The 25,000-nt window shown below is 45.2% G+C and overlaps 5 protein-coding genes across 8 annotated transcripts; 3 read left to right on the top strand and 2 right to left on the bottom strand.

Moving 5' to 3' along the window:
* Nucleotides 1-203: 203 nt before the first annotated feature.
* Nucleotides 204-2,253, bottom strand: LOC111068361 (stomatin). Of its 2 annotated transcripts, XM_022357801.2 has the most exons (7): nucleotides 2,003-2,252; nucleotides 1,790-1,940; nucleotides 1,362-1,724; nucleotides 1,134-1,299; nucleotides 769-1,069; nucleotides 642-701; nucleotides 204-574 (listed from the first exon to the last, which is right to left on the bottom strand). In XM_022357801.2, the coding sequence occupies exons 1-7, from the start codon at nucleotides 2,205-2,207 to the stop codon at nucleotides 510-512; spliced, it is 1,311 nt and encodes a 436-aa protein (XP_022213493.2). In that variant the 5' UTR covers nucleotides 2,208-2,252; the 3' UTR covers nucleotides 204-509. The 2 variants fall into 2 exon arrangements, with proteins under 2 accessions (XP_022213493.2, XP_041450976.1); XM_041595042.1 differs by lacking the exon at nucleotides 1,362-1,724 and having other exon boundaries at nucleotides 2,003-2,253.
* Nucleotides 2,254-7,650: 5,397 nt separating this feature from the next.
* Nucleotides 7,651-10,006, bottom strand: LOC111068332. The gene has a single exon (XM_022357727.2). The coding sequence runs from the start codon at nucleotides 9,882-9,884 to the stop codon at nucleotides 7,797-7,799; it is 2,088 nt and encodes a 695-aa protein (XP_022213419.2). The 5' UTR covers nucleotides 9,885-10,006; the 3' UTR covers nucleotides 7,651-7,796.
* A 1,491-nt stretch (nucleotides 10,007-11,497) lies between these two features.
* Nucleotides 11,498-13,542, top strand: LOC111068453 (band 7 protein CG42540-like). 3 transcript variants are annotated; one of them, XM_022357933.2, is made up of 7 exons: nucleotides 11,498-11,727; nucleotides 11,790-11,940; nucleotides 12,006-12,368; nucleotides 12,431-12,596; nucleotides 12,653-13,109; nucleotides 13,183-13,297; nucleotides 13,356-13,542. In XM_022357933.2, exons 1-7 carry the CDS (start codon nucleotides 11,526-11,528, stop codon nucleotides 13,525-13,527), a joined length of 1,626 nt encoding a protein of 541 aa, XP_022213625.2. In that variant the 5' UTR covers nucleotides 11,498-11,525; the 3' UTR covers nucleotides 13,528-13,542. The 3 variants fall into 3 exon arrangements, with proteins under 3 accessions (XP_022213625.2, XP_022213623.2, XP_022213622.2); XM_022357931.2 differs by having other exon boundaries at nucleotides 12,653-13,297; nucleotides 13,356-13,535; XM_022357930.2 differs by having other exon boundaries at nucleotides 12,653-13,535.
* A 37-nt stretch (nucleotides 13,543-13,579) lies between these two features.
* Nucleotides 13,580-14,619, top strand: LOC111068454. The gene is made up of 2 exons (XM_022357934.2): nucleotides 13,580-14,438; nucleotides 14,490-14,619. Exons 1-2 carry the CDS (start codon nucleotides 13,683-13,685, stop codon nucleotides 14,523-14,525), a joined length of 792 nt encoding a protein of 263 aa, XP_022213626.2. The 5' UTR covers nucleotides 13,580-13,682; the 3' UTR covers nucleotides 14,526-14,619.
* Nucleotides 14,620-14,637: 18 nt separating this feature from the next.
* On the top strand, nucleotides 14,638-15,726 carry LOC111068455. The gene has a single exon (XM_022357935.2). It carries the CDS (start codon nucleotides 14,638-14,640, stop codon nucleotides 15,286-15,288), a length of 651 nt encoding a protein of 216 aa, XP_022213627.1. The 3' UTR covers nucleotides 15,289-15,726.
* Nucleotides 15,727-25,000: the final 9,274 nt, after the last annotated feature.

Genomic DNA, 25,000 nt, shown 5'->3' with positions numbered 1-25,000 from the left:
GAAGAAGTACCACCATTGGTGACCCCGACATTCAGAATATTCAGACATTCGTTTGGAGAAACCAAAGAATATTTTAAAATTTAAAATTGCTTCCCAGTTTAAAGTTCAACAAGCTCTGCTTTCTTTATGCTCATCTATCAGCTTTACCTTTTTTTCGGAGAAATTTAACAAAATGTTTTCCAACGTTATCCGTCATTGAAATATCGACAGAAATCTTCCAATTTATTAAAAGAGATAAATTGCCTCTGCAGCAAGAATATAAAGGACCAAATATCCAGCTACTTTTTATCGTAAAAAAATGCTTTGAGGCCACCGAATACCGAATACCAGTGTCAATGTCGTCTCAGTGTCTGTGCGAGGGACCAGGGAGCACAACACAGGGAACAAGTAATGCCCTTCAATCAAGTCTGTGGCCCACGGAGCTGACGTGACTGTTGTTTATTTCACGCTTGGCCTTGTCATTGTCCTGCTCCCGGGACATTGTCTGCCAGCCCAGGCCGAGGGCCTGATTATCGACGATTTTGCAGGAACTGCTGATAGCTTAGGATGTCCATAAACGCCAACGCCAACGGCCCTGCAAAGGAGAGAAGGATACCGGTTAGGGGCTGTTGCATGATGAATCATAGTCCGTAACAAATCACTTTCTTGCTGCGGTGCCCTCGAGCCTCCTGGCATCTCCGACGCATGGGTCTCGCCACCCCCTAATAAGAGAACCAAAATGAAGATCCATTTGAATAGAACAGAAGATACCCTAGACGTGGAACATACTTGTGTCGCTCGAATTATTCGGATCCTGTTCGGATTCCGCCTGGTCGGAAGCAACATCTGACTTGGGCTCCATTGGAGAAGAATTCGAACTCGAATCAGCTTCGGGTTTGCCAAAGAAGAAATTGGTCAGAATACTGTCCCGTCTCTTGCCGCCGGGATCCCCGCCGGTACCCCCGCGGCTTCGTCCGCCACCACCCCCACCGCTGTCCATGAAGGGCGTCATTATCTCCATGGGGAAGGGGTAAATGATACTGCAACGGCGCTCCGCGGCGATCGAGGTGAGAATTTGTAGATGTCTCAGCTAAAATGAAGTGAAAGGCTGAAGATTTAGGGCTATCCGCATACAGCTGTTGATGACGACCCACCTGCAGGGTGATCTTGTTCTGGGACATCACATCGGAGGCCTCTTTGAGCGCCTGCGAGGCATTCAGCTCGCCCTCGGCTGAGATGATCTTGGCACGCGCCTCCCTAACGGCCTCTGCCTCACTGGCCAAGGATCGCTGAAGTGTATAGGGTAAGCTGATGTCCATCCTGTGGAATCATAGCCAAAGATAATCAGCGAACGATCAGGGGAGGATTGCGGATCCACTTACACGTCCACTCTCTCCACTCGCACTCCCCATCGCTCCGTGATCTCATCGACGGCAAGCTGGATCTCCTTGGACAGAGTCTCCCTCGAGGTGAGGAGGGTGTGGAGCGGCTTGGCGCCGACTATGTGCCGCAGTGTGGTCTGGGCTATCAGCACGGTGGCCTCCTTCGCATCGTCCACCTGAATGAGGGCGTCCATGGGATCCTTGATGCAGTAGTACAGCACTGCGTCCACGGAAATCGTCACCGAGTCTCTGGTGAGGATGTCCTGGGAGGGCACCTCGGTCGCAAAGGTGCGTAGATCCACCTTGACGAAGGAGTCGATGCACGGCAGAGTCCACACGAGGCCAGGCCCCCGGACGCCCTTCCTTGAGGAGTACACGGTATGCGGCTATGCGAGTGGGAAGAGAGCCAATGATCTGTGGATGCTCACCTGACCCGACCCAGTCGAAAGATCAGCATCCGATGGTACTCCTTCACCACAATCAGGCACAGGAAGATCGACAAGGGGAATGTGATGATCACAAAGAACAGGGACAGGTAGACGGCGATCGTCTCGAAGCCCGAATCCTTGTCATCCTCGGCTGGAAGAGATCTCAGGCGATAAGGATGCAAGCGCAGAGATTGGCTGGTGGGATTCCCTTACTGGTTGTGATGTATCGGGATGGCCGAACCCTCGGCTCTGGGATGGCTTCGATATCGGCTGAGCCCGGAGGCGGCTTGTCCGGCTGCGGATTCGGTGGTGGTGTGTCATTGGGCGGTTCCTTCTTTGGCGGTGGCGGTGGCGGCGGCGGAGGTGGATTATCATCATCTGAAAAGGACGTCTGAATTTCCCGATTTAATTTGCTCATTACGAAGATTTGGAATAACTAAGGGAAATACTACAATGCTCGTGTGACTTAGAGATCACAGAGTGCTTTCGTCACTGTTGTTGTGGCCGGGCAGAGGGAATGCACATAAACAATCCTTTTACCGGACAGATGACGCGGCTACAAGACTATTTACTCTCATGAATTTATTAATTTATTTCGCCACGCTGGAACAGGGAAATAGTTGTAGCAAATATGGACGGAAACGGAAACGGTGGCGAGGGGAAAATGCACAGAGCCCGCAAGTGCTCATAAATTTTCTCTTTTTCCCTTTGCCTTTTCCATGCAGCTGCGGGCGAGGGGTGAGCGGGCAGGAAGGGAAGCTCAACTGCAGCCCATTCACTGTCAACCCACAAAACCCCAAAAGTGCACATTACTTTGCCTCATAAGCAAGCCACTTCTTTAAAAATGGAATACGACGGAGTCTGTGTGGGTTGAAAAAAGAGAGGGCGAAAGGGCTGCAGAATGGAAATACCTACAGTGCGGGTCGACAATTTAAGGCAATGGAAAGTTAAAGCTTTAAGAACTTTCAGGGTATATTTGGTGATGAAAGGGAATTGATTTGCGTTAAGTAACAAAGATGATAAGCAACGATAAATCGATCCCTTTAGGGACTGTGAAGGTACATGGCATACAATGATAATGAAAGAGTTTCCCCTCATTAAATGCGAGCACTCCATGGAATATCCCATAATAGATCCCATCTCGTTTTTAGTTCGTTTTTATAGTTTCGCAACGCACTATACTTAGCGCCTTGACTGCCGCGGCGCAAGTGTCAAAATCTGACATGGAAAAATGAACCCAACACGAAGAGCTCCTAATTTCAGTTACAAAAGCAGGCTGCGGGTTTCTTGCCATCGCATCGCGCCTTTGTGGCGCTTCCAGAGGAGCAGGAGACGCAGACATGAAGTGAGATGAGAGATGACTGTGGCAGAGTGCGGGCTGGCAGATGGGGGCGGAAGGGGGAGTGGGAGGGTAAGCTTCCGATGATAATACCTGGTAACCTGAACGTGACGATGACTGGCAAGATAACATTGAAATATTGCTTTGGCCAGAGCTTCCCGCTCCACACACAGGCAGAGGAGAGACTAGCAACGGGTCCTCGTTTTCCGTCCTCCCCTTGGCGGTGGTCCTGGTCCTAGTCGTGGGCCCCCTTCGAGGGCAATTATAATTAGATGTGACTGACGCTTGGAGCTCAATTAAAAGCCACGTGGCTTGGGACCGAGAACGGGTGCCAGGCGAGCCGGAAAAATTGGGTTAAAACGTGCGGCGGCAAATACTCGAATGCAGGCCAGAAAAACCGCTCAAAATTGTTTCTATTTCAATTTGCCAGTCTGGTTTTTTGGATGCGGAAGCGTGACATTTTGGCTATATTGAAATTTATGCTTTTCCGACTCAAATCCCGCACATTTACACAACTTTGGGCCCCCACACTGTGGGCCCGTGGAACCAGGGGCAAAACTTTTCGCGTTCATTTTCATGCCAAATTTCGGCACACATCCGCGTCTGTGGTCAGGACCCGGTTGCCTGTTCCCGGTTGCCGTTCTCCATCCCCATTCTCAGCCCTAAAACCCACAGATCGGGGTCGCCACCGGAAGCCTCCGGCAATGCGACGATGGGAAATTGGTTTATTTTATTCCCATCGACAGTTTGTTGGTTGTACAGAGGGGTTGGCTGGCTCGATGGCTGGATGGCTGGATGGGTTGCGCTTTTGCAGCTGTTTTTTGGGGAATTTTCAAATTAACATGAAATACGATTTAACGATTTTGTTGGAAAAATCCAATTAAGAAAAAACAATTTCCTTTTTTTATGTCGTATTTTTGTTGTGTGTCGGCGACTACCGACAAAATAATTAGAGCCGTATTAGTTGAATTCCTGACGTTTGTTCAGTTCTTGCGATGGGAGAGCCACCAGCCGATTAAAGCCGCTTGGGAAAATATTTAGCTAATTTTTGGGAACTAATTGCAAGCGGGTTGAATGAGTTTTTACGCTAAGGCTGATGGCTGATTGGTATTTTAGCTTATGGCTAATTTTGGGAGCACTCCACGGTACGAACCAATTTCCAAAAAAATAATGTTTTAGTTTTCTGATTGCCATGTTTCCGATGTGAAGCCCGAAGCCAATTTGTTGCCAATACTCTGGTACTTCCTGGCCACACTGCAACTAACCCAAGTCTAATGAAAGCGTTGCCCCAAATGAAGTCGGTGTGCGTTAGAGAGGGCAGGCGGATAGCCATAACTGGGCCAAATACACGGGAACAAAAAAGGTCACTCACTCGCATGCCATGCCATGCCCCTCTGCCAATGTCCGCCTCTCGCCTTCGCTCGACCGCATGCAGCTGCGAATGCATTTGGAGTGTGCCACCGCAGAAAGACCAAAAACCAAAAAGGGAGCAACCCAAGAATGAATGAAGTGGAAGACATGAATGGGAATATGTGAAACAAGTATATTCCGAGCACAAAAAAAATTCGGGGGGGCTAAATGTGCTCGTTAGTGGTTTTCCAGCTGACTTTGTTTCTCTGTCTCTGTTCGTTGTCTGTGTCTGTTTCCAGCCATTGGTTACCACTCCACATATCCGTATCCGTATCGCATAAATTGTGTCTGTGTCTGGCAGGGGGAAAACACAGACACTCCCTACAGCGATTTCTTCTGGTCTCTTCCCGGAATTCCTCTCAAGACTGTGCGACTTTAAGCAAACTCAACACGCAATTTAAATAACAATTGGATTTCTATTAAATATTTGTATGGTGAAGAGAGAGGGAGAGAGTGTGTCATTAGCAAGACATTTATACGCCTCAGTGGAGCATCTCCACACATGTTGGCCAATTTATGTGCCTATGTACATATATCAGGAGCCTTCTGCTGAGCATAAATTAAGTCAAGGCCAAAACATGGTGGTTCGGGGAGATGTTTAAATGTGAAGACAAGACATTTTACCAGACATGTGTCGCTCAGTGTTCAACATGGACCTGCAGAAGCAGAAGCAGCTGAGGATTTAGCATATTCCTCAAAAAGGTCCGCACAAGATCGGGCGTTTAACGATGAGAATTGCAGAGGAAAGCGCTCTGAAAATGGAATTTAGAATTACGTTTAATCATAACTATTTAAAAGAGAGTAAATAGCTGCGCACTCACCCAGAAACTAATTATCTACCGTCTTTAGTTTTACCCATTTGGTTGAGGGTCTTATCGTAACTTCTGAGATGATGGAAGAGCGATCGACCATAATACCAAATCTTACGCTCCGGCAAGCACTTAACACCACTCAAGAGGTGGCAGCAGAGGTGCCAGAGAGCCAGGTACAGTTGTTTACTGCTTCTTAGCTGCTTGCCCCAACCGTTTGTTCTCCGGCTGAGCAGCTGAGCTGCTTTCGTTTTCCAAGCTTCCCCCATAAGTGTGCTACTTTTGCTATGTTTTGCTTGTGTGTGTTTGTATGCGCTTAGTAGCCATTTAAGAGCGAACGTCTTGCGCTGCGTTAAGTGAATGTTTTAACACTCACTCCCCACTGTAGCCGGTAAAGAAATCCCCACTGTATCTGTAAAGCCATTCCAGCGCGCTGGAGGGAATTACGAGCATATGCAGTGGACCGCTTGACTGACCAGTCACCTGCTTTTGCTCTGTCTCTCCACTCGTGCCGTTTTCCTCAGCTATTCCTCTCGTCTTCTTCCGCTGTCTGCGTTTCCTTGCCCTATGCTGTACTGCTTCCCCTTATCCTCTTTAACATGGCCGTTTTATCTAAGCTCAGCTTTGGCATTGTTAATGCCAACACATTTTCACATTTTTACCCACTTGCCCACTTGGCAAATTTACGTATACGTTTTCGCCCCGCACACGGGCTCCTGTCACGGCATTTGTTCCTTCATGCACTTTAGTGGGAGCGCTCAAATCCGTACGGAGGGGCAGCAGCGCCTCGAATCCTCGCCAAGTAGGGGTTCCGCCTCAAATATTCACGAAAATCGGAGCCAGGCCAAGAACAAGAAGTGGGATTTTATCTTTTAGTCGCTTGTTGCTTGGGCTCTGGTGCGATACCAGTTCCTCGAAGTCCAATGCCTGGACACATCCGGCTGGAAAAATACGTAACCGTTTACGTATACGTACGGACGGGTCGGCTTGACGTGGACTTATCGCATGTCTGGGATTTATGTTGAAGGAACAATGCTGCCGCTTTGCCTGATTGTGAGGATTAAAAGCATCGCAACGCATCGTATCGCATCGGGACTTAGTTAGATTTATGCAACATTAATTTATGGCTCCGGAGAGAAAATGCCCAGAGAAAATGCCCAGAGAAAATGCCCAGAGAAATTGCGTACATTTGTTGGGACATAATTGAATTTATTCGAAAGTTTCCAGAGTTGGCCGCAAGTGCCGCAAGGATATTGAGAGTATTGCATGGCCTTTGACTTCCCACTCTCTGGGCCAATGTCTTTTTGTTACGATTTGCTATGGAGAATATTTGCTTTCGCACCATTCATTGTCGTCGCCTGACAATGGACAAGGACAAAGCGAGGACAAGTGAAGGAGAACGATGCGCCGGCAGAAACGAGAAATTTAATGAAATTTCAAATTTCCCATTCACTTTCTGTCTAGATCTCTCGCCTCAGTCGCTGTCTTAGGTACTGACTAAATGAGGCAGCAGAAGGTTGGGAATCCTAGCTGAGGATCAAACTGGAAAATTGCAGTCTTAATTGCATGTAATTTTGATATACATGAACAAAAATAATCAGCGACAGCTTCACTTGATTTGCAATGCATTTCCCGTCTCGTTTAGCCAGTACTTTCGTAACTGCCTTAGAACGTAGCCTCAGTTTGCATGTCCGGACACGACTCGACAAGACTCGCTTCCAGTTTCCTTTCCTTGTTCGTCGTCTCCTTTGTCCTGATGCGACAGCTGCTCATTTCACGCTTGGTAATTTCAATGAATTTCGTCCGGCAGGACATCATGCCACGCCATCCCACGCCATCTTTCTATTTGTATGCCGCTTCATTAATTAAATTTCCTCTTTTATATTGGATATATATATATGTATATATACATATGTATATGTATATTTAGTTTGAATAGTTATTCATAGTTATTCATCGTTTGGGCTGGAGCTCACTTCAATTACTTACTTGAGTGGTTTTTCTACCACCGAAAGGTCATCCTTACATGTTCAGTTTATTTCATCTATATTCCTAACGATACAGTATTGCAAAATTAATGTTGATGCGTTAGTCACAAAGGATTCATAGGAAACCATAGGATTTTCTTATTCCATTAAATATTTTTATTAATATTAATATTATTATTTTAACATTTATTTATTTATCCATTTGTTAAATTTGTGTATTATTTATTTAATTAAATTTTATTTAATTGTGTTTATTTTTTATTTTATTTATCTGAGTTTATTAATGTGTTTGTTTAGTGGTTATTTTATTTTATTTATTTCTAAGAGTATATTTATTTTTAAGAGTTTATATGTATACAATACAATTTGATGCTAGTGCCAAAGAAAACTTAAAAATTTTTACCAATACATACAACAAATTTGGAGCTTAATAATTGTTAAACCGTTTTTGGGAATTTTCTTCACCTACGCAACAACTCCGCGTGACGAGAGGGAAGATAGGCGAAGAAGCAGCTCTTGACAGTCGCCGACTTGAAGAACTGGGGACGCATGGCCCTCCAGCAGGTGCGGGTCTCATGCAGCAGCTTCTCGTTCAGGTGGTGATAGTACTCGTTCCTGAGTCTGGTGGCCGTGGCAACCAACTTGGGTTTGTGGCTGTAGTTGTAGTCGCCGAGCAGTTCCTCCTTCTGGACACTGGGAGCATTTGTCTGCTGGGAAATCACATGAAGGAAGGCTTGATCCGCTATCTTGGCATTTAGATCGAGCTCGTTGTGGGAGTAGACCTTTCCGTAGCGCCGCTTGATCCACTCTTGCACCACCACCGCCGTGTGGGAGTTGGGGAAGGCCGCGAACACCAGCCGGGGATCGCGCCGCAGCACTCGGAAGGCATCTCGCCGCAGCCGCTCCATCAGCTTGCTGTTGTCGGGATCAAAATATTTGATATCTTCGATCCAGTACAGGGGATTTGTCTTGTCCGGCGTACAGTTGGGACCCAATGGAGGGGGCGGATTGTTCTCCTGCTCCCACTGCCGCTGATAGGCCTCCAGGGAGCCGAACCACATGCTCTGCGCACACTGAACAATTGCCTCGACCACCTGTGCCCTATAATTGAAGCTGGTTGCATTGCTCTCCGCATCTTCGCACACATCTTCGGGAGTGTCTTTCAGCGATCGCAGGGCCTGCCTTCTCATGATGGTCTGGTGGGTTTCTGGCCTATCAGGCGATATCTCCTGGTAGTGGAACAGGAAGGGCTGGTGCAGCTTGGCTGCCTCGAAGAACCTGCGAGGCGAGGTCGCCAGCTGCTCACTCGAGGGCTCCTCCAGGTCCTTTTCCATGATCGTGAACCGGGTCGCGCTCTTTCTATCACCCCTGGCATGTGGGGGCGGACAGTTGGGCAGTTCAAGTTCAGTGCCCTCGGGGGCCAGGACTAGACATGGCTCCTCCTCGGGATCGGACACGCGCGCCCCGCCCACAGCCCTCAAGCGCTTCTGGTCGGTGATCAGCTGCACGGCGGCAGTGTTCGATGTCCCCAGACGTCCGACGTCACCCTCCTGGCACATATACTTCATTGCGGCGGGGCCAACGGGTGTGGGCACAGCGCGTGTGCCGCTCACAACTCCATCCTGGCTGACCAGACCCACCTGCGTATACTGCAATCCCTTGAGCTTCTGCCAACGCAGCGTGGAGTCCTCAATGTCCTTGTCCAGAATAGCGATCACTCGTTTCTTTAGGCGCACATCCTCGCGTACGGCCAGGTCCACCAGGTCGAGGCAACGGTCGCGAGCCCTTACCGTGAGTTCATCCTTCACGAGCTGCTCCAGGCGCAGTGTCTCCTTGTGATTGCTGCACAGCGCCGCCTGCCCATCGACGGCCTCGCCCAGACTCAACTTCTCCCAGTACTCGGCCATGATGTCGGACACGAGCCCCAGAAGCATCCGCTTGACCGGCTGGAACTGGTAGGTGGCGAACCAGCGCTCTCTCTCGTTAACTCTGTAGGTGGCCTTTTGGCCCACTGGCCAGAAGGGAAAGGCCACCACGTGGCTGCTGTGCTGACAGGTGAAGCGGTTCTGTCCCCGCCCATCACCGGGAGGCCTGGGCTGCTTCTGGAAGTAAGGGGACTTGGACTTGGACACTTGGCGTTCCTTTCGTGCCTCAATCCGGTGACACACCTGCGGCGCCTGCTTTTGCTTGCGGCGAGGCTCATATCCCGGCGGCAGGATGCGATCCAGCTCCCGGAAAGTGATCTCGAGATCGAGAGACATGATGGAGGACATCAGGATCTGCTCGGCGTAGGTCAGGGACACCTGACACGACTTGTAGTAGCCCTCCAGGAGGAAGTAGAGGAAGGCCAGGGTGCTCTTGCGGCTCAGCAAGATGAGTTTCAGCAATGTGCTCGGCCGGAGCATCGGCGTTACGCCCAGCCTCGTGAGGCAGAACTTAGTCCGGACGGTGGAGCCCACTTCGGCGTCATCCCTGATGGCGTAGGCCAGCTCGTGGAGGGCTTCCAATTGAAAGTCCGACAGAATGGTGTACCACGTTGTCATGGCCATTTTTTTTTTTGCTGATTTTCGCGGCTCTAATCAATTTAATAAAATAACTAAAAAAGGTTTTTTTTTTCCTTTTATCTGAAGTAATGTTTTTAAAACAGGAGTTTAAAATGGTTTGAATTCATTTCTTATGTGTTGGGAAATGACATTTTACATCGACATACTCGTGTGATAAGGCGACTTTGTCACTGAATTTGTCACTGAATTTCCCTTACTGGAATCCTCCTAAGCAATGCACTGTCCCCTGGGGATTCATTCGTCCGAAAGATGCATCCTTTGATCGACCCTCAATTATCGCTCAGCAATCAGCAGTGATTGAGGCAACTGCCACTGCCACTGCCACTGCAACTCCATCTGCATGAGAATCCCATTAATTTGCCACCATGCAGCCCACTCAACAAGTGGCAGACACACAACTCAATGGCCTTCATCCTGCAGCGCTCTCTGTTCCCTCTCTGTTTTTTGTTTTTTTTTTTTTGTGTGTTTGTTCTGTTTCCACCAATACGAGGGGATTCCATTACCCATCCTGACAACTGACAATGACGGATTAGTTCATCTGCGGGGGGCGCTTGCCCTGGCATTGGGTTTGGACATTCATTTGCTCTCCGTTTCGCAGTTCATGTCGGGACCGTGCTGGTTCCCGCCTCCTCCTTGGGGACTAATAACTTTATCCGTCATCGGAGCAAAATATAATAGAGTAATTTTCTATGTGACGCGCCAGGATAATTGGCTGGACTCGGACTTGGACATGGGACTCTGACCGGACCATATGTCGCTGCACTTGCAATCAGATAAATTGTGGCAGGAGCTGACAGCGACAGAGACAGGAGCCGAGAGCAGAGCGGAGCAGAGATGCCACCAGAAGAATGGGGCAAATCACATAAATTACTTTATGATGGCATCCCAGCCAGGAATCTGGTAGGAAAACTTTCGGTCCGGCCTGGCACATGTGGTCACGGAGTAACAAAAAAGTTGCAACTTCGAGTCTGCTGCTGCTGCTGCTTCTGCTGCTTCTGCTGCCACACGGAAGCAACAAAAGTCATTTCGAAGTTATTACCCCGCTCCTTTGGACTCTCTGCTCTAGGAACCCTCTCCTTTGGTCAGTTGCCATTTGTTTGTCGCTTCATAAAAATAAAAAAAAAGTAAAAAGAAAACCAAAAAAGAAAAGGCGGCAAAACAAAAGTTTTCCTTCTTTAGCTCTCTGAACTTTTGTCAGCTTCGTTCTGTGATAAAGTTTTCTTTTTCCCCCTTCTATTTCATTTTCCGCCTCTCGATTTTTTCCTTATTTTTTCTGTGAATGGACTCTCCGCACAATTTTTGACCATTTCGCATATTTTTCTTTATTTTTTCTGCGATATTTCTATTTATTTCATTTTGTTTTTTCATGCTGAAAAAGTTTGCCATTCAACAAAGTTGCACAAAAAATGCAATTCCGAATAAATATTCCAACTTTGGAGTTACTTTTGGATCGCGTAAATATGCAAATGATTAAATTGGGTAAATTTTAAGCTCTGCGCCTGCAAAAAAGCGTGAAGAAATAAACCGATTTGGGTGTTTTGATCCCTGAGCTTACTCATCGTCATCGATTCAATTGTTTTTTTTGAAATTCCCTTCAGAATAATTCAATTGAACAAATTCTTTGTAATGAGTGACTCCACAAAGGCGAATAATGAGAACCCTCCAACCGATGGATATGCGAATATTCGATGGGGTGATGTTGATGACGAGCCTCCTCCCCCGCCAAAGCCTCAGCCCGAAAGACAGGCGGACAAGCCACCGCCGGGCCCGGCCGATAACGAAGCCATCCCAGAGCCGAGGGTTAGGCCATCCCGATACATCACTACCTGTAAGGGAATCCCACCAGCCAATCTCTGCGCTTGCATCCTTATCGCCTGAGATCTCTTCCAGCCGAGGATGACAAGGATTCGGGCTTCGAGACGATCGCCGTCTACCTGTCCCTGTTCTTTGTGATCATCACATTCCCCTTGTCGATCTTCCTGTGCCTGATTGTGGTGAAGGAGTACCATCGGCTGCTGATCTTTCGACTGGGTCGGGTCAGGTGAGCATCCACAGATCGTTGGCTCTCTTCCCACTCGCATAGCCGCATACCGTGTACTCCTCAAGGAAGGGCGTCCGGGGGCCTGGCCTCGTGTGGACTCTGCCGTGCATCGACTCCTTCGTCAAGGTGGATCTACGCACCTTTGCGACCGAGGTGCCCTCCCAGGACATCCTCACCAGAGACTCGGTGACGATTTCCGTGGACGCAGTGCTGTACTACTGCATCAAGGATCCCATGGACGCCCTCATTCAGGTGGACGATGCGAAGGAGGCCACCGTGCTGATAGCCCAGACCACACTGCGGCACATAGTCGGCGCCAAGCCGCTCCACACCCTCCTCACCTCGAGGGAGACCCTGTCCAAGGAGATCCAGCTTGCCGTCGATGAGATCACGGAACGATGGGGAGTGCGAGTGGAGAGAGTGGACGTGTAAGTGGATCCGCAATCCTCCCCTGATCGTTCGCTGATTATCTTTGGTTATGATTCCACAGGATGGACATCAGCTTACCCTATACACTTCAGCGATCCTTGGCCAGTGAGGCAGAGGCGGTCAGGGAGGCGCGTGCCAAGATCATTTCAGCCGAGGGCGAGAGGAATGCCTCGCAGGCTCTAAAGGAGGCGTCTGATGTTATGTCCCAGAACAAAATCACCCTGCAGGTGAGCCACCATTAATGTAGATAATCCTAGCTATCCTATCTTTTTCTGCATTTCAGCTGAGGCATCTGCAAATCCTTACGGCAATCGCGGCCGAACATAACTGCACGATTATTTTTCCCTTCCCCATGGAGGTAATGACAGCGTTTGGCATCGTGGAGGGATCCTCCAAGAGCAAACCCAAGCCGGATGGAAAAGATGGCGATGGGAATAGCCCAACATCAGATGTATATCAGCTCGGAGATTTCACCCCGAAGGTGATTATCACAGAGCCACCAAATCTCCCGGAAGACCTCCGCTTCGGGCAGAGTGGAGAGGAACAAGAGGGGAGTAACCCACAGAAAAGGGAGGAAACGGAAAACGAACCAGAATTAATCGACGAAAGGAAAGCAGAGGACTCAGACTCCATCCAGCAACGAACAGAAGCTGAGAATGATTTAAAGAGTAGTAGTGATAAGAGTGATAATGACAACGAAAGGAAAGCAGAAGACTCAGAACCGATTCAGGCACGACAAGGTGATGTGAATGATAGTAGTTATTTGGAGAGCATGCCAGCGAGAGTTACCCGTCTTATTTCACCACATTTTAGACGATCCCATGCTAGGACAGGAATCGAGAGTGAAACTGATCCTCCAGCCTCCACGCCCGCTCCAGCTGATCAACACCGACAACGCCAAGCTAAAAATGAATTCAGTTATTATTCAGTGATTCCCGAGAAAAAAGAGGAACCAAATACAAAACCTAAAACTAGTTCACCCCCAGCTACTCAGCCAAAGAAGCCACCGCCTCCACCTCCAGGTCCACCACAGCCACCGCCGCCATCGCCGCCACCATCTACGCCTTCGGCACCGCCCTGGAATCCTTGGGACATTTATTAGCTATTTATAAGTTATATATAAGAATACGAAAATTCCCGCAAAGGGAGGGCAAATAAAGTGAAACATTTAGAAACATTTTTTCGATTTTATTATTGTAAAACAAGGAACCCATAAAGACTGTGTCACATGAGGCTTTCTTTTTATATTCAAAACATTGAAACGCATCAAAATCACTTCGATATAAATTGTATATTATATAGTTCCTTGCACTATGTCGGATCTGAGTAAAATATTTAAAGGCTGGCCGCCAGAACAGGATCCAGTGGTATCGAATCTCGAGCTGGAGGCTGCGAAGACTGAGGAGTTCGAGGTCAGTCCCATGGTCTTGGGCCTGATGCTGTCCTTTTTGCTGTTCGTGATCGCCTTTTGGATCTGGCTGATCTCCCGAAGCTGCCTGGTGGCACAGCCCGTGAAGCCAACCAGGGAGCGAAAGCCACGACAGGAAGCAGGTCAATCTGCTGGGATGGGAAAATCTTTGGGTCGCATCCTAAACAAAAAGGGGCAGAGTGGCACGTCCTCTTCCAGCAAACAGATATCCAGCAGCCAGCTAACATTGCCGCAGTTCAAATCCCCGCGACTGTCGAAAAGCTATTACATGGGCTTGGACCGGATGGAGAACTACAAACTTCGCTTTGTGTCGGAGCGCACCTCCAGCGACTCGAAAACGATCACCCAAAGCACATTTAATACGGGAACGGCAACAGGATCATCATCATTATCGGAAACAAGCGGTGGATTGTCTAAAGAATCCTCCACGGGAAACACAACGTCTAAAACGGGAACGGGAACGGAAACAGGATCATCATCGTTGCCAGAATCAAGCACTAGACTCTCTAAGGAATCCGCCACGGGAAACAATAATTACACAACCGGAATGTCGAGCTGTTTGGTCACCAATCGGAGCCGGACAGCAGGCTTGCCCATGAAGAAATACAGAATCCGGTGGGCCAACATGGCCAATCAGAAGGTTCGATTTATGATTTAAGATTTAAAGTAATTCACAGTGAAAGCTCCCCAGGACGGACAACCTATAACGGACACTACCAGCAGCTAGAGGGGCCGAGCCAGAGCTTTCACCCTACACTTTCGTTCTGTCAAACAAAGCAAACTTGATCCTATAAAATAAACAATTATTGTTGAGAATATAACGAAATAAAATAAGAGAAATGAATCCTGCATGCAAGATAGACCTGGCTGGTCGTGAGTGCCAGGACTGGATGACGAAGGTGTGCGCCCACTGCAGCAGCCTGCTGCCGGATGCGGAGGAGGCAGTCCTTTGGGACAGTTGGTGGCCGGACGAGCTGCCGTCGCCCTACAAGTCCCTGGTCAACTATATGTCCGCCTTCGACTGCCACAAGCTGAGGCGGGAGGTGGCGCGTCTGGTGGAAGAGCCGCTGTCGTCAACAGGCGACTCCGCTCAGTACTGCACGCCCACCAGAATCTATCGCTACGCTATTGTGGCCATGGTGGTGTGCGCTGTCCTTGCCCTGATGATGTGCATAGTGTGGATAGTAATGGTCACCTTCCGACATCGTCCAGTGCCACACCACGCTCTGCGTCCGCCGAATGTCTGTCCTGCAGATGTGGAGGCTGCGCAGTCCAAGAAGTCCTCATCGGAATCAGCAACACTGCGTAAGCCGGTGAAGCTCGCCTTTGCCGGGCAGTCCGGTTCCAGGACGCACCTTGGACTCCACAGAAAGAACAGTAGCATCGAGGCGGGATGCCTGTGCAATCAGGATAATATTTCATTGTATCCCGAGCCGGGAACGGCACAGAGCAGCGGTAGTCGCGAGCAGCTGTCTAGTCGATACAACTAATAAAGGATGCGGAGCAGAAGTTCCCACAAGGATATTGGGTAGCGAAAGCGAGCGCCAGGAGGCAGCGCCGGAAAGCTGCAAAGCATTTCAAGCTAGCGGAAAAATAAAGGATGAGAAACGTGGAAAAAGCGGGTATAACCGAAAAAAAATAACACCAACAAATTCGAAAACTGTCGTAGCTGTGCTCAATCGGGGAGAAGATTTATGAAATGTGTTCCGTTCCGCCCCGATTTGTCCCTTTTTGTTCCTTGAGTTTTGTTTTTGGTTTTTTGGGTTTATTTCTTGTTTCGTTTTGCCTGTGTGCCGCCAACAAACAGTGGAGAGACAGAGATACAGAGAGAGAGCGAGAGAAAGTCGAGCCAAAAGAGTGCAAGCGGCAAACAGACACAAAAACAAATAAATATTCAACCAAATGTACAGTGGAATAAAATAACATATTTTTTTGTTCTTCCGAAAGTCATTTAAATATTGAAATTTTTTACTTGAGCATTTTTTGCATGAATAATTTAATATAATCAAATTTTTATTTGGCATACATTTATCGGGTATAGCCCACTGTAGGCCACACACACACACAGACATAGTCTAGGGTGACCCCACCAAAGCACTATGGGAACTTGACCCTTCTGGCCACATTTCGGTAATAATATATTTGTTGACCAATATCCGATAACAGACTTTAAGTTATGCAAAAGTTACAGGCGCCACGTAAATTAACAGCGTTAAAGTCAGCGTTTGTATCGTGGCCAAGTTGGTGGAATGTTTTTCGCTTATAAAAGTGCTAAAAGTATAAACATTAATTTAATTGATCTTTACAATGGGTCGATTCAGACAGGTATGTATATAGTTTATGTGTTTGACGTTAAAATTGTGCATATATGTTAAATGACTCATTTTTACAAGTCTAAATTGACAAAAGGTCTTTGAAGGGCGTACAAAAAAGTGACGCCTTAAAGATAGGATTAAGCACTTGTAGAAAAATTCTGTCAAATGTCATAGTGGTAAGGACCGTCGCGCTCTCTTTTAAAAAATAAACATGAAACGGTTAAATGTGTTTTGGGGGTTGGCAACCAATTTTAGTTGAGCATTTCGAGTTTTTATAACAAGTGATGACGCTTAATTGATGCACCACACAAAAAATTAGGCAGGATACGATTGTTTTCGACTTCTTGTTTTTAGCAAAATTTTAAGTTCTGAGCAAAACCGACAATTTGCTGCTAATATTTTCCAGACGGTAACGAACAGGGGCTGTATAGAGCATATACTTTCAAAGCAAAGTTCATTGCAACCATATGTAGTCTTAAGTAAGGAATAGGCTACCCTGAAAAAGAACAAAAAATACCAAGAAAAGTGATTGGTAGTGATATGACCGACCCTGGTTGTCAATGACTGCTACAGGCAAAATTGTGATTAACGAAGAAAGACCGGGGATTAGGGTCGAAATAAATTATTTTTGATTTAAATGGGCGAGAAAGGACGGCACACTAGACATTACCATCGATTAACCTTGAAAGGACATAAAAAAGCAAAATAACCATTCCAACTGGGGCGGCTTTTACAAAGCGAGTTATTCGTAGAAGATCACTGGAGCAGTAGTTTCGAGAGCGGCTGAAGCATGACTCGTGGATGATGGGGCACCCGGGACAAAGGGGAGGAACCTATATTTACAATAATGGTTCGGGCTTTTTTGTGGACCAGAATATTTTCATTTTTTTAAATTGTTTTTAGGCGTGCCACGCCCCATAAATAAGGCAAGCCTTTGTTTTTTACTTTTGGCAATGTTAAAAAGGGGGCCCGCCCATTTTCAAAATACCCATTTTTTAAACCTAAAAAAACTAACCAAAAAGTGTGGAAACCAAGTGGTCAAGCCCAGGCAAAGTGGCTTGGCCAAGTGTTGTCCCTGGCAGCGTATCAACATTTTGCCTATAAATACGGCGAATGTCGTTAATCTCAAATGCAAGCAATTTTTAAAAATCCATAGACGATGGTTTATGGCTCGCCTGGGAGGGCATCGGCACAGGAGTGGGGGGCGTGAAGTTTGACGGAGGGTCAGAGTGCACGGAATTGGCCATAAAAAAAACAATTGCATTTAATTTCAATTGAATGCACACACTTTCAAATCGAAATAGCAGCAAACAATTTAGACAAAATGCATTTATACTCGTATTTATGTTATGTCTAAATGATTGTTCAAATTATGGATGGCGGCGCAAAATTTATGTGATTTTCTTTTATATTTCAATGAATTTATTTGCGGATTTGGCAGGGGAGTCATCGAACCGGACGGCCAGAACCCCAACCCCAACCCAAACCCAGTCTCATGCCCAGAGACCCCCTCTGATATACTCGTATTCCGCAGTAGCAGCAGTAGCAGCAGCAGCAGCAGCAGTTGTGGCACTTAAATCACGGCCGCAACTGTAACGAAATTGAAAACTTTTACTATATATCGTATACATATGTATGCGTATATGTATGCGTATATAGTATATGTTTGTTTGTCCCACTGTTTGTTTGTTTGTTTGTTTGTTTGTCTGTCTGTTGGTACTTTTAATTCATTCGATGCTGCAGCTGCCGCTCCCGAACGAGACCCTTGGCTGACTTTGATTTATTTGTCGGTCTCGATGTCCGAAATGGAATTAAAAGTTTAACGGGTTGGCAGCGCTTTCCTTTACCGCTTTAGTGCTTTAAAAACGCATTGATTGCTATTGACAAATTGATTTGCTGCCTTCCTGCGTTTCTGCTTTTCTGCCTTTAATGTCAATTCGATTCCAGCTTTATTAACAATTTGCCAATGCGACATTATGACAGTCTGTCGTCGTAAATCAACCGACCGCAGACCACAAACAAGTTGAGGCCTCTTTCTGGTTCTGTCAACCCTTTTGGCTCGTTATTTCGGACTGCACAATTTCTACAAGCATTTCAATCCTTATTAATACAGCAATTAATCTTCGTTGTAATATTTGCACATTCTGAAATCAAATTAGAATTCCATTTGCATTTGCATTTGATGGCTCAACAATGTTATTTATTAAATCAATCAGCTGATTGAAAATTTGGCACAAATTATTTACACACACTAATCAATTTCTTGAGTTCTTGAACTGAAATTTAGCTTCGATTTTGAGGCTACTTTGCGGACTTTGTCGGAACATTCAGTTGAAGCTGTGTACATATGTAGATCACATTATATTCCATTCCTGAAGACATTACAGACAGCTCCTACTTCCCATTCCTTGAGGAAATTAACGAGAAGTAGGAATTACCTACCAAGAGAAATTTGGGCTAACTATTAGAGATTTTCATTTTAAGCAATACACTAAGAGCTTCCTCAAAGTAATGCTAAAATATTGGACACTTTCTCTCCGTGTAGTGCTTTCATGCTCCAGCTTTATTCTTTACTCGATTTAACTCGTTGATTTTGTGGCTTACACTCATTAAGCCAGCCTGCACCGACCCCTGCCATTATTAGTCGGAGTCTGCCTGCTAACCCGTCCTGACTTGTCAGAGTACCCCTCCGTACTCCTCCCACCATATCTTTGACCATTTGAGCCAGCTGTAGATGGTTCTTTGTTGGACTGAGACTGGCACTCGTAGCATCGTAGGATGGGCATATTGTTTTCCTTACGTCCACCCTTCATTACTGAAGATGTGGCCTGCATGTGCCGGTCTCGGTCTCGGTCTCGGTCTCCGAGTTGATTTATTTTATGCCCCTGCGCCGGCTGCAATCATCAACCGGCCATTGTAGTAACTCGCCCACTGTTGGCCCTGGTGGTGCTACATACATTTATGGGGGATATTGTGTGGATGCGGAGGTCTCACTTTTCAAGAACTCAAACAAAGTATTAAATCGCACAAAAGCGATATGGAAAATATTAATAATCTGGCCCTGGCCAACGATTCCATGGCCCTTGTCCATAGTCTTGGAATTTACGATGGCTCGTCGTTTATTTATTCCTACCCTCGGACCCGCCCATACGATATGACCTCATTGCATATTCAGGGGTCAGCTGTGTTGGCTTTAAAGCGGACATCGTCATGGAGCGCAGCAGATTTTACAACTAATTTTTCTCCAAGTTTATCAAAGGCAGCCCCATAACGACTGCATAATTCAGCAGGTCCAGGGTCCAAGTCCGGAGAGAGATGTAAGCCATCGCGGCAGATATCAATTCGATGCGCATAATGTGGCAATCGGTGGAACATTCGGTAAATATGAATTTTAGATTTGATTGAATTTGAATTACATTGTGCCCTGGCTGCTGCTTTATCTGTTTAGTAAGTATGAAATGGTGCGTGTGCTTTTTTTTTGTGGCGGAAATTCGCCATTTGACAAGATATAAAGCAAACAATTGATATGGGTTTTGTGCTCGACACGGGTTATTGTTTGATGCGGTTTCAGTGGCTGTATCAAATGGAATTCGGTTTTCCGGCATTTATTTTTTTAGGGTAGAGGTAAATTTAGAGAATGCCATAGTTGTTTTCCCACACCTAGTAACCATTTATGGTATTTTTCAACTCAATAGTCACGGTTCTTTTTTTACACTTTTTGAGTTCCTTTATTTGCAATCAACTCTCCCCGTAACACAGACGCGACAGCAGATAAAGCAATGCAAATAAACCTAATAAGCAGCGACGGCAAAAGAAAGCGAAAAGAAAGCAGACGGAGAGTAGAAGAGAAGAAGAGAAGGTGGAAGCAGATACGTCAGACACAGCGTTGCTTTGGCAATATTCTATTTGAAGCTCTCTATCTCTCTCTCTCTTTCATACCTGAAATAGAAGCTTGCACTTTGCTGTTCTTTCGTTGCTGTCTGATCCTTGAAGGTGGCAGGGCGTGTTACCCTATATTCTGAGAAATCAAGGGTATATTTAATTTGGTTAGATTTTTGCCATTTCCGGCAACCAAAAATTGAGCACAATATATATTGTATCCTCAATTTGTAATATATATGTACAATTATTTGATATTTGGTTATTATCTACCAAAGCGAGTAAAGAAAAATATACCAAGTTGAATCCAAGTATCAGGTATCCTACAGTAGAAATACTACACCACATAATTGTCGCCTATTTCCCCCATCTGACCGCTCAGCAAACAACAAAGTGCATCAAATGTCGAGCAAAACAATGCAAGCCTTTGTGTGTACTATTAATTATTTGGATCATTGATTAAATGCGCTCACTTTATAATTGTTAATTAAATGGATATCATGCAAAGCCATGCGGCTTTTGTAAACATTCTACTGACATAATTAATCCACAAAACACCACGCAACAAACTAAAGAGAATAATTAAACTATTTAATGATGGTTTATAATTATAGTCAGTCTGTGTGACAACCTTACCTCAATTGGGGAGTTACGACAGGAGACAGAGAGCTCAACAACCTTTTTGATTGTGTGCAAATCAGTTTTCACAGCAAATTAGGCAGCCACACATTAAAACTTTGACAGACAGGTCTCTGCCCCAAGCCCTTGGGTGCCCACCCATAGTCCATACCCAACCCCACCCTTTCCTCCTAGACGGGGAGGGGGGAAAGTTCAACCGACGGCTCTTAAAAGTACACATGTAGCATATGTATGAAGAGCATCAAAAGTTTTAAAGCAGCTGCCACTGAAGGGCAAAGGGGTACTCAACCGCCATCCCCACTCCCATATAAAAAGTCACGGAGAGACAGAGCATGGAAAAAAAAACGGTGTAGAAAGGTTTTATTCGAAGTTCGAAGCGTTCGTTGGATACCCTTGAAGTTCTATTGTGGCATTATGAAGCTATTTTATTTTGATAAAATTATAAAGGGTAGCTTCACTGTACTATTTTTAATGCCAAAATACTTTTTCGCACAAATATTCTCTCATAAGAGCCATTTTTCCTTGGGTGTCATCCAAACTTGGCGATATTTCCCTGCACCATTATGAAATAGTAAATGCTGTTAGACGGAGACTAGTTTTAGTAAAACAGGAATTAAATTCTCTTTTGCGTGGCAAACTTCTAAGGTAAGTTCTAATACCCACTGAAAGGGCATATAAAACTTTACGCGGCCACAGGAGCATGAAAGAGCCAAGAAAATTCAAACAAAAGTGCAACCAACTTTGGGGTTACGACTCCACCCGTTTTTGTGCCGCCCGCAGAAAAACTTTTGTTCTTTGTCCTTCATTTTTTTCTCTCCCATGTGAACGTTTGTCGTGTAAATTATCTGATGAAAAACAATCTATATTGCGATATAAAGCATCGATAAAATTGTTACAAGTAAAATAAAAAATGACCAATAAATGAAATAACTAAAAATGCCAGTGAATTGCAATTGAATTCGATTAAAGACAAAATGAAGGCAATTTAAAAATAGTTTAGGTCTGTGGTAACATTCAATGGTTGTTGCGGCTATCAGAGTTTTTTCTGCAAATACACAAACATATGAATATTTATATCTACCATTTGTGGTGGTTAAACGTTAATCTGATTAGTGTGAAGACCTTCAATTGTCGGACTCCTGTCATTTGCCAAGAAAAATGCCATCTATTTGTTGCCCATTCTTCATCCACAGTCAGCTAATCCTAATCCAGCTAATGGCCCTGAATCCACCTCCAATATTCAGTCAAAATTTCGATTGGTCATATCTGCCACAAAAACCACAATGAGAACACACAGACCACATGCATTCATTGCTTCTGGTCTTCAGTTGGAGCCTCCCCGCGGTCTCACTCTCGTCCTATCCTCCGGTTTCATCTAATTTCATTGCCTGATGATGTAACCCCACGGCCCCGACTGGCAATGGTTCGTTTCATGTTCCAGCTTTTGCAAAAGATTTCTCGGGCGTATGAATTCCGTTTCCATTCCTATTCCCATTCGGCACTTCGGAGGAGTGGATTTTGTGTTTTGATTTTTAGAGGCAAACTGTTGCATGCTGTTCTCAGCGCAGAATGCGCATGTCTGTTCCCATAATCTGTTCCTATGTTAACCGTTTGAGCTATAGACTGTTCCCAGTTTTTGAAAAATTTGAATTATCTTGATAGTAAATATAAGGGGATGGAAAGAAAAATAAAAAGTTTTTGGAAAAGTATTTGGTAAACTTTTTTTTATAAATATAACATGTAGGTACTATTCTTTTTTAGATTATATTGCATACACAATACCCCATATTAATATATATTAAAATTCATATGTCATGAAACAATCTGAGGTGTCAGCAATTTAAAAGCAAAGGCCTTATTTTTTAAATATTTATATATTTAGGAATTATCCACCATAAAATCATTCGATTCTAAAACCAAAAAATAAATCCACTGAAGTTTCCTCAATTTAATCATTCATTGAAATATGAACACACCAGTATATTATGTTGCCGCTTGAACAAAAAAGTACTTCCCCACAAGCTCTACTATAACCTCTACTATTTACTTTGCAAATTCTGCACGTAAATTGTGACCTTTAAAGCTAATTAAATAGCTGGGGGGTAAGTAGGTCAAGTATTTTGATATTTCATCCAATATTTAATTGTTTTTGCCACTTTACTAATTAAATGAAGAGAGTTTTCTTTGAGCTCTCACCTCGTGTGAGACTCGCACACTCCCATAGAGTGGGGTGACCATGAAGGCGACTCCAGCTCTGACAATGGGACAAGGCCGCCTCCGGCTATGCTCATAAAGTGGGCGCAATTGGAACCTACATCCGTCTGTCTACTGGTGGCGCCTAATCTCATTCATTTTGAATAAGACCAGCTCTCCGACGTACATAGCCCGAGTACTTCTGTCAACACAATTCAAGTCGGGTTCAAATTAAAAGGCCGTGTAATATGCGTCTATCTGTAAGACTGTTTTTGTTTCTGTTTTTTTCTTGCGCCTTGTTTAGTCCGGCTCTTGGCATCTGTCAATGGAGAAGCCTCCTTGAAGAGGTGGCTGCTTCTATTGGAACAAATTGCCTTAGACTGACGTCAGCAAGTTTTCGGCCAAAGTGAAAGTAATTAAAAAAGTTCAGATGAACGGATTTTCGAAAATATCTAATTGCAATTCTCATATTGACAGCCAGATGCACAGACAGAAGAGTTGAAAAAAAGGAATCTTTAAGGGAATATATGTGGAAAATAGTTTTAAATTTGTAGCATAAAATAAACTAGGCAATAAATGGAAAACATTATTTAAGTAGGTATTATAACTAGACAGAAACATTCTTGAATTGACCTTTACTGTGATTCCATGAAAGTCTTTATACCAATAAGTTTTTCTTTGTTACAGTTGAAGGCAAAAGTGTCATCTTGGTTTTTGTGGCACACGACTTTATCTAAAAGCAAAGCGGAATAGTAGAGAGAGGCAGCACAATGTGGGCACTTTTCCTTTTCTATATTCCACATATGAATACGAATACATTGTGTAAAGGATTATTACCATACCAAACTACATTTGCGACCTTCAAAGTTTCCATTTGCAAGTTTCTCTTTCAATAAGACATCTTTCGGTAATCGGTTTATTCTCGTTTATATATGTAGTATATTCTATGGCTATAATTCGTTCCTCTTCTTTAATCGAATGGAAACTCTCATCTGTGGAATACTAAAACCAGTCAGGCAGACAATCGCTAAGGAGTAGGACAATGTGGAGACTACTGCTCTCTTACACCCTGATCACCTACATATACAGATAAGGGGGTGTGGTGGTGTTGCACATGTGAATACATTGTCTAATGGATTATTACCAGCCAAAACTACACATGCGACCTTCAAAGTTTCCGTTGGCATGACTGTCTTTCAATGAGACATCCTTCGGTGAACGGTTCATGCTCGTTCATATCTGTGTGTAGTATATTCTTTGTCTATAATTTTTTCCTCCTCTTTAAGCGAAGTTGAGGGCAACTCTGTCATCTGGGTTTGGGGCATATTGACTTTAGCCTGCCTGAAAATTGGCTACGTGACTTGACAATACGAAGAGATGACGACAGGGACGAGGACGTCGACGTCGACGACCATCATGATGATGATGATGATGATGATGGGGCTGAAGGGTGGTGGGGGGAACGCTGCGAAGAGTCGCATGAAATGCAAATTTTGTAACATTAAGCGGGAGAGGGCCTGCCTGCCTGCATGAGGAGGAGGTAGGTGGTGGCGGAGGAAAGAATAACAACACAAGGAGCATACGTAAGAGAGAAAAAGAAACAAGTTTTTTTGGCTTAATTTCGTCACAGGCAGCTTGTTTTCATTAACTGGCCATCGAGGAGCCTTTTGACTTGGTCGGAACCAGAGAGAGCCCCGGGGCCCCGACCGGCTCGTTAGGCGTATGAGCAATCGATTAAGAATAATGTGCCGTTGAATTTACAGTTGCAGCAGAAAGCAATCAACATTAAGCGTTTAGCCTGAGCGGAGCAGCGAGTGGGAGCTGGGGTAGCTCAAGCAGTCGAAGAAGGATGGGGCAGCCGCAGTCCTCTTATCCTCATCCATGCACAGAAGACACATCATGGCTGTTGCCTGTGGCAAAAATAGAGGATGAACCATACAAAGAACCAGTAGAGTTGGTTTGTTCTGCTCAGTAGAAGTGCATTGAAATCCACTGCTGAACTTGCTTGATGATTTATCAATTGAATTGTACGAGTATATTGGATTTGTATCAGTTTGGTTTTCCCTTGAAGCTATCCTGCAAGCAGTTTAGCTTTCAACCCATCAAAAATATTAGTAAGAAATGTGTGAACAATGGTTCCTTTATGGCTTTTATCGGATTAAATATGAAAAAATTA

Source organism: Drosophila obscura, unplaced genomic scaffold, assembly GCF_018151105.1.
Source record: "Drosophila obscura isolate BZ-5 IFL unplaced genomic scaffold, ASM1815110v1 contig_4, whole genome shotgun sequence".
Lineage (NCBI taxonomy): Eukaryota > Metazoa > Arthropoda > Insecta > Diptera > Drosophilidae > Drosophila > Drosophila obscura.
Note: the sequence above shows the minus strand (reverse complement) of the source record. Positions and strands in the feature narration are given on the sequence as shown.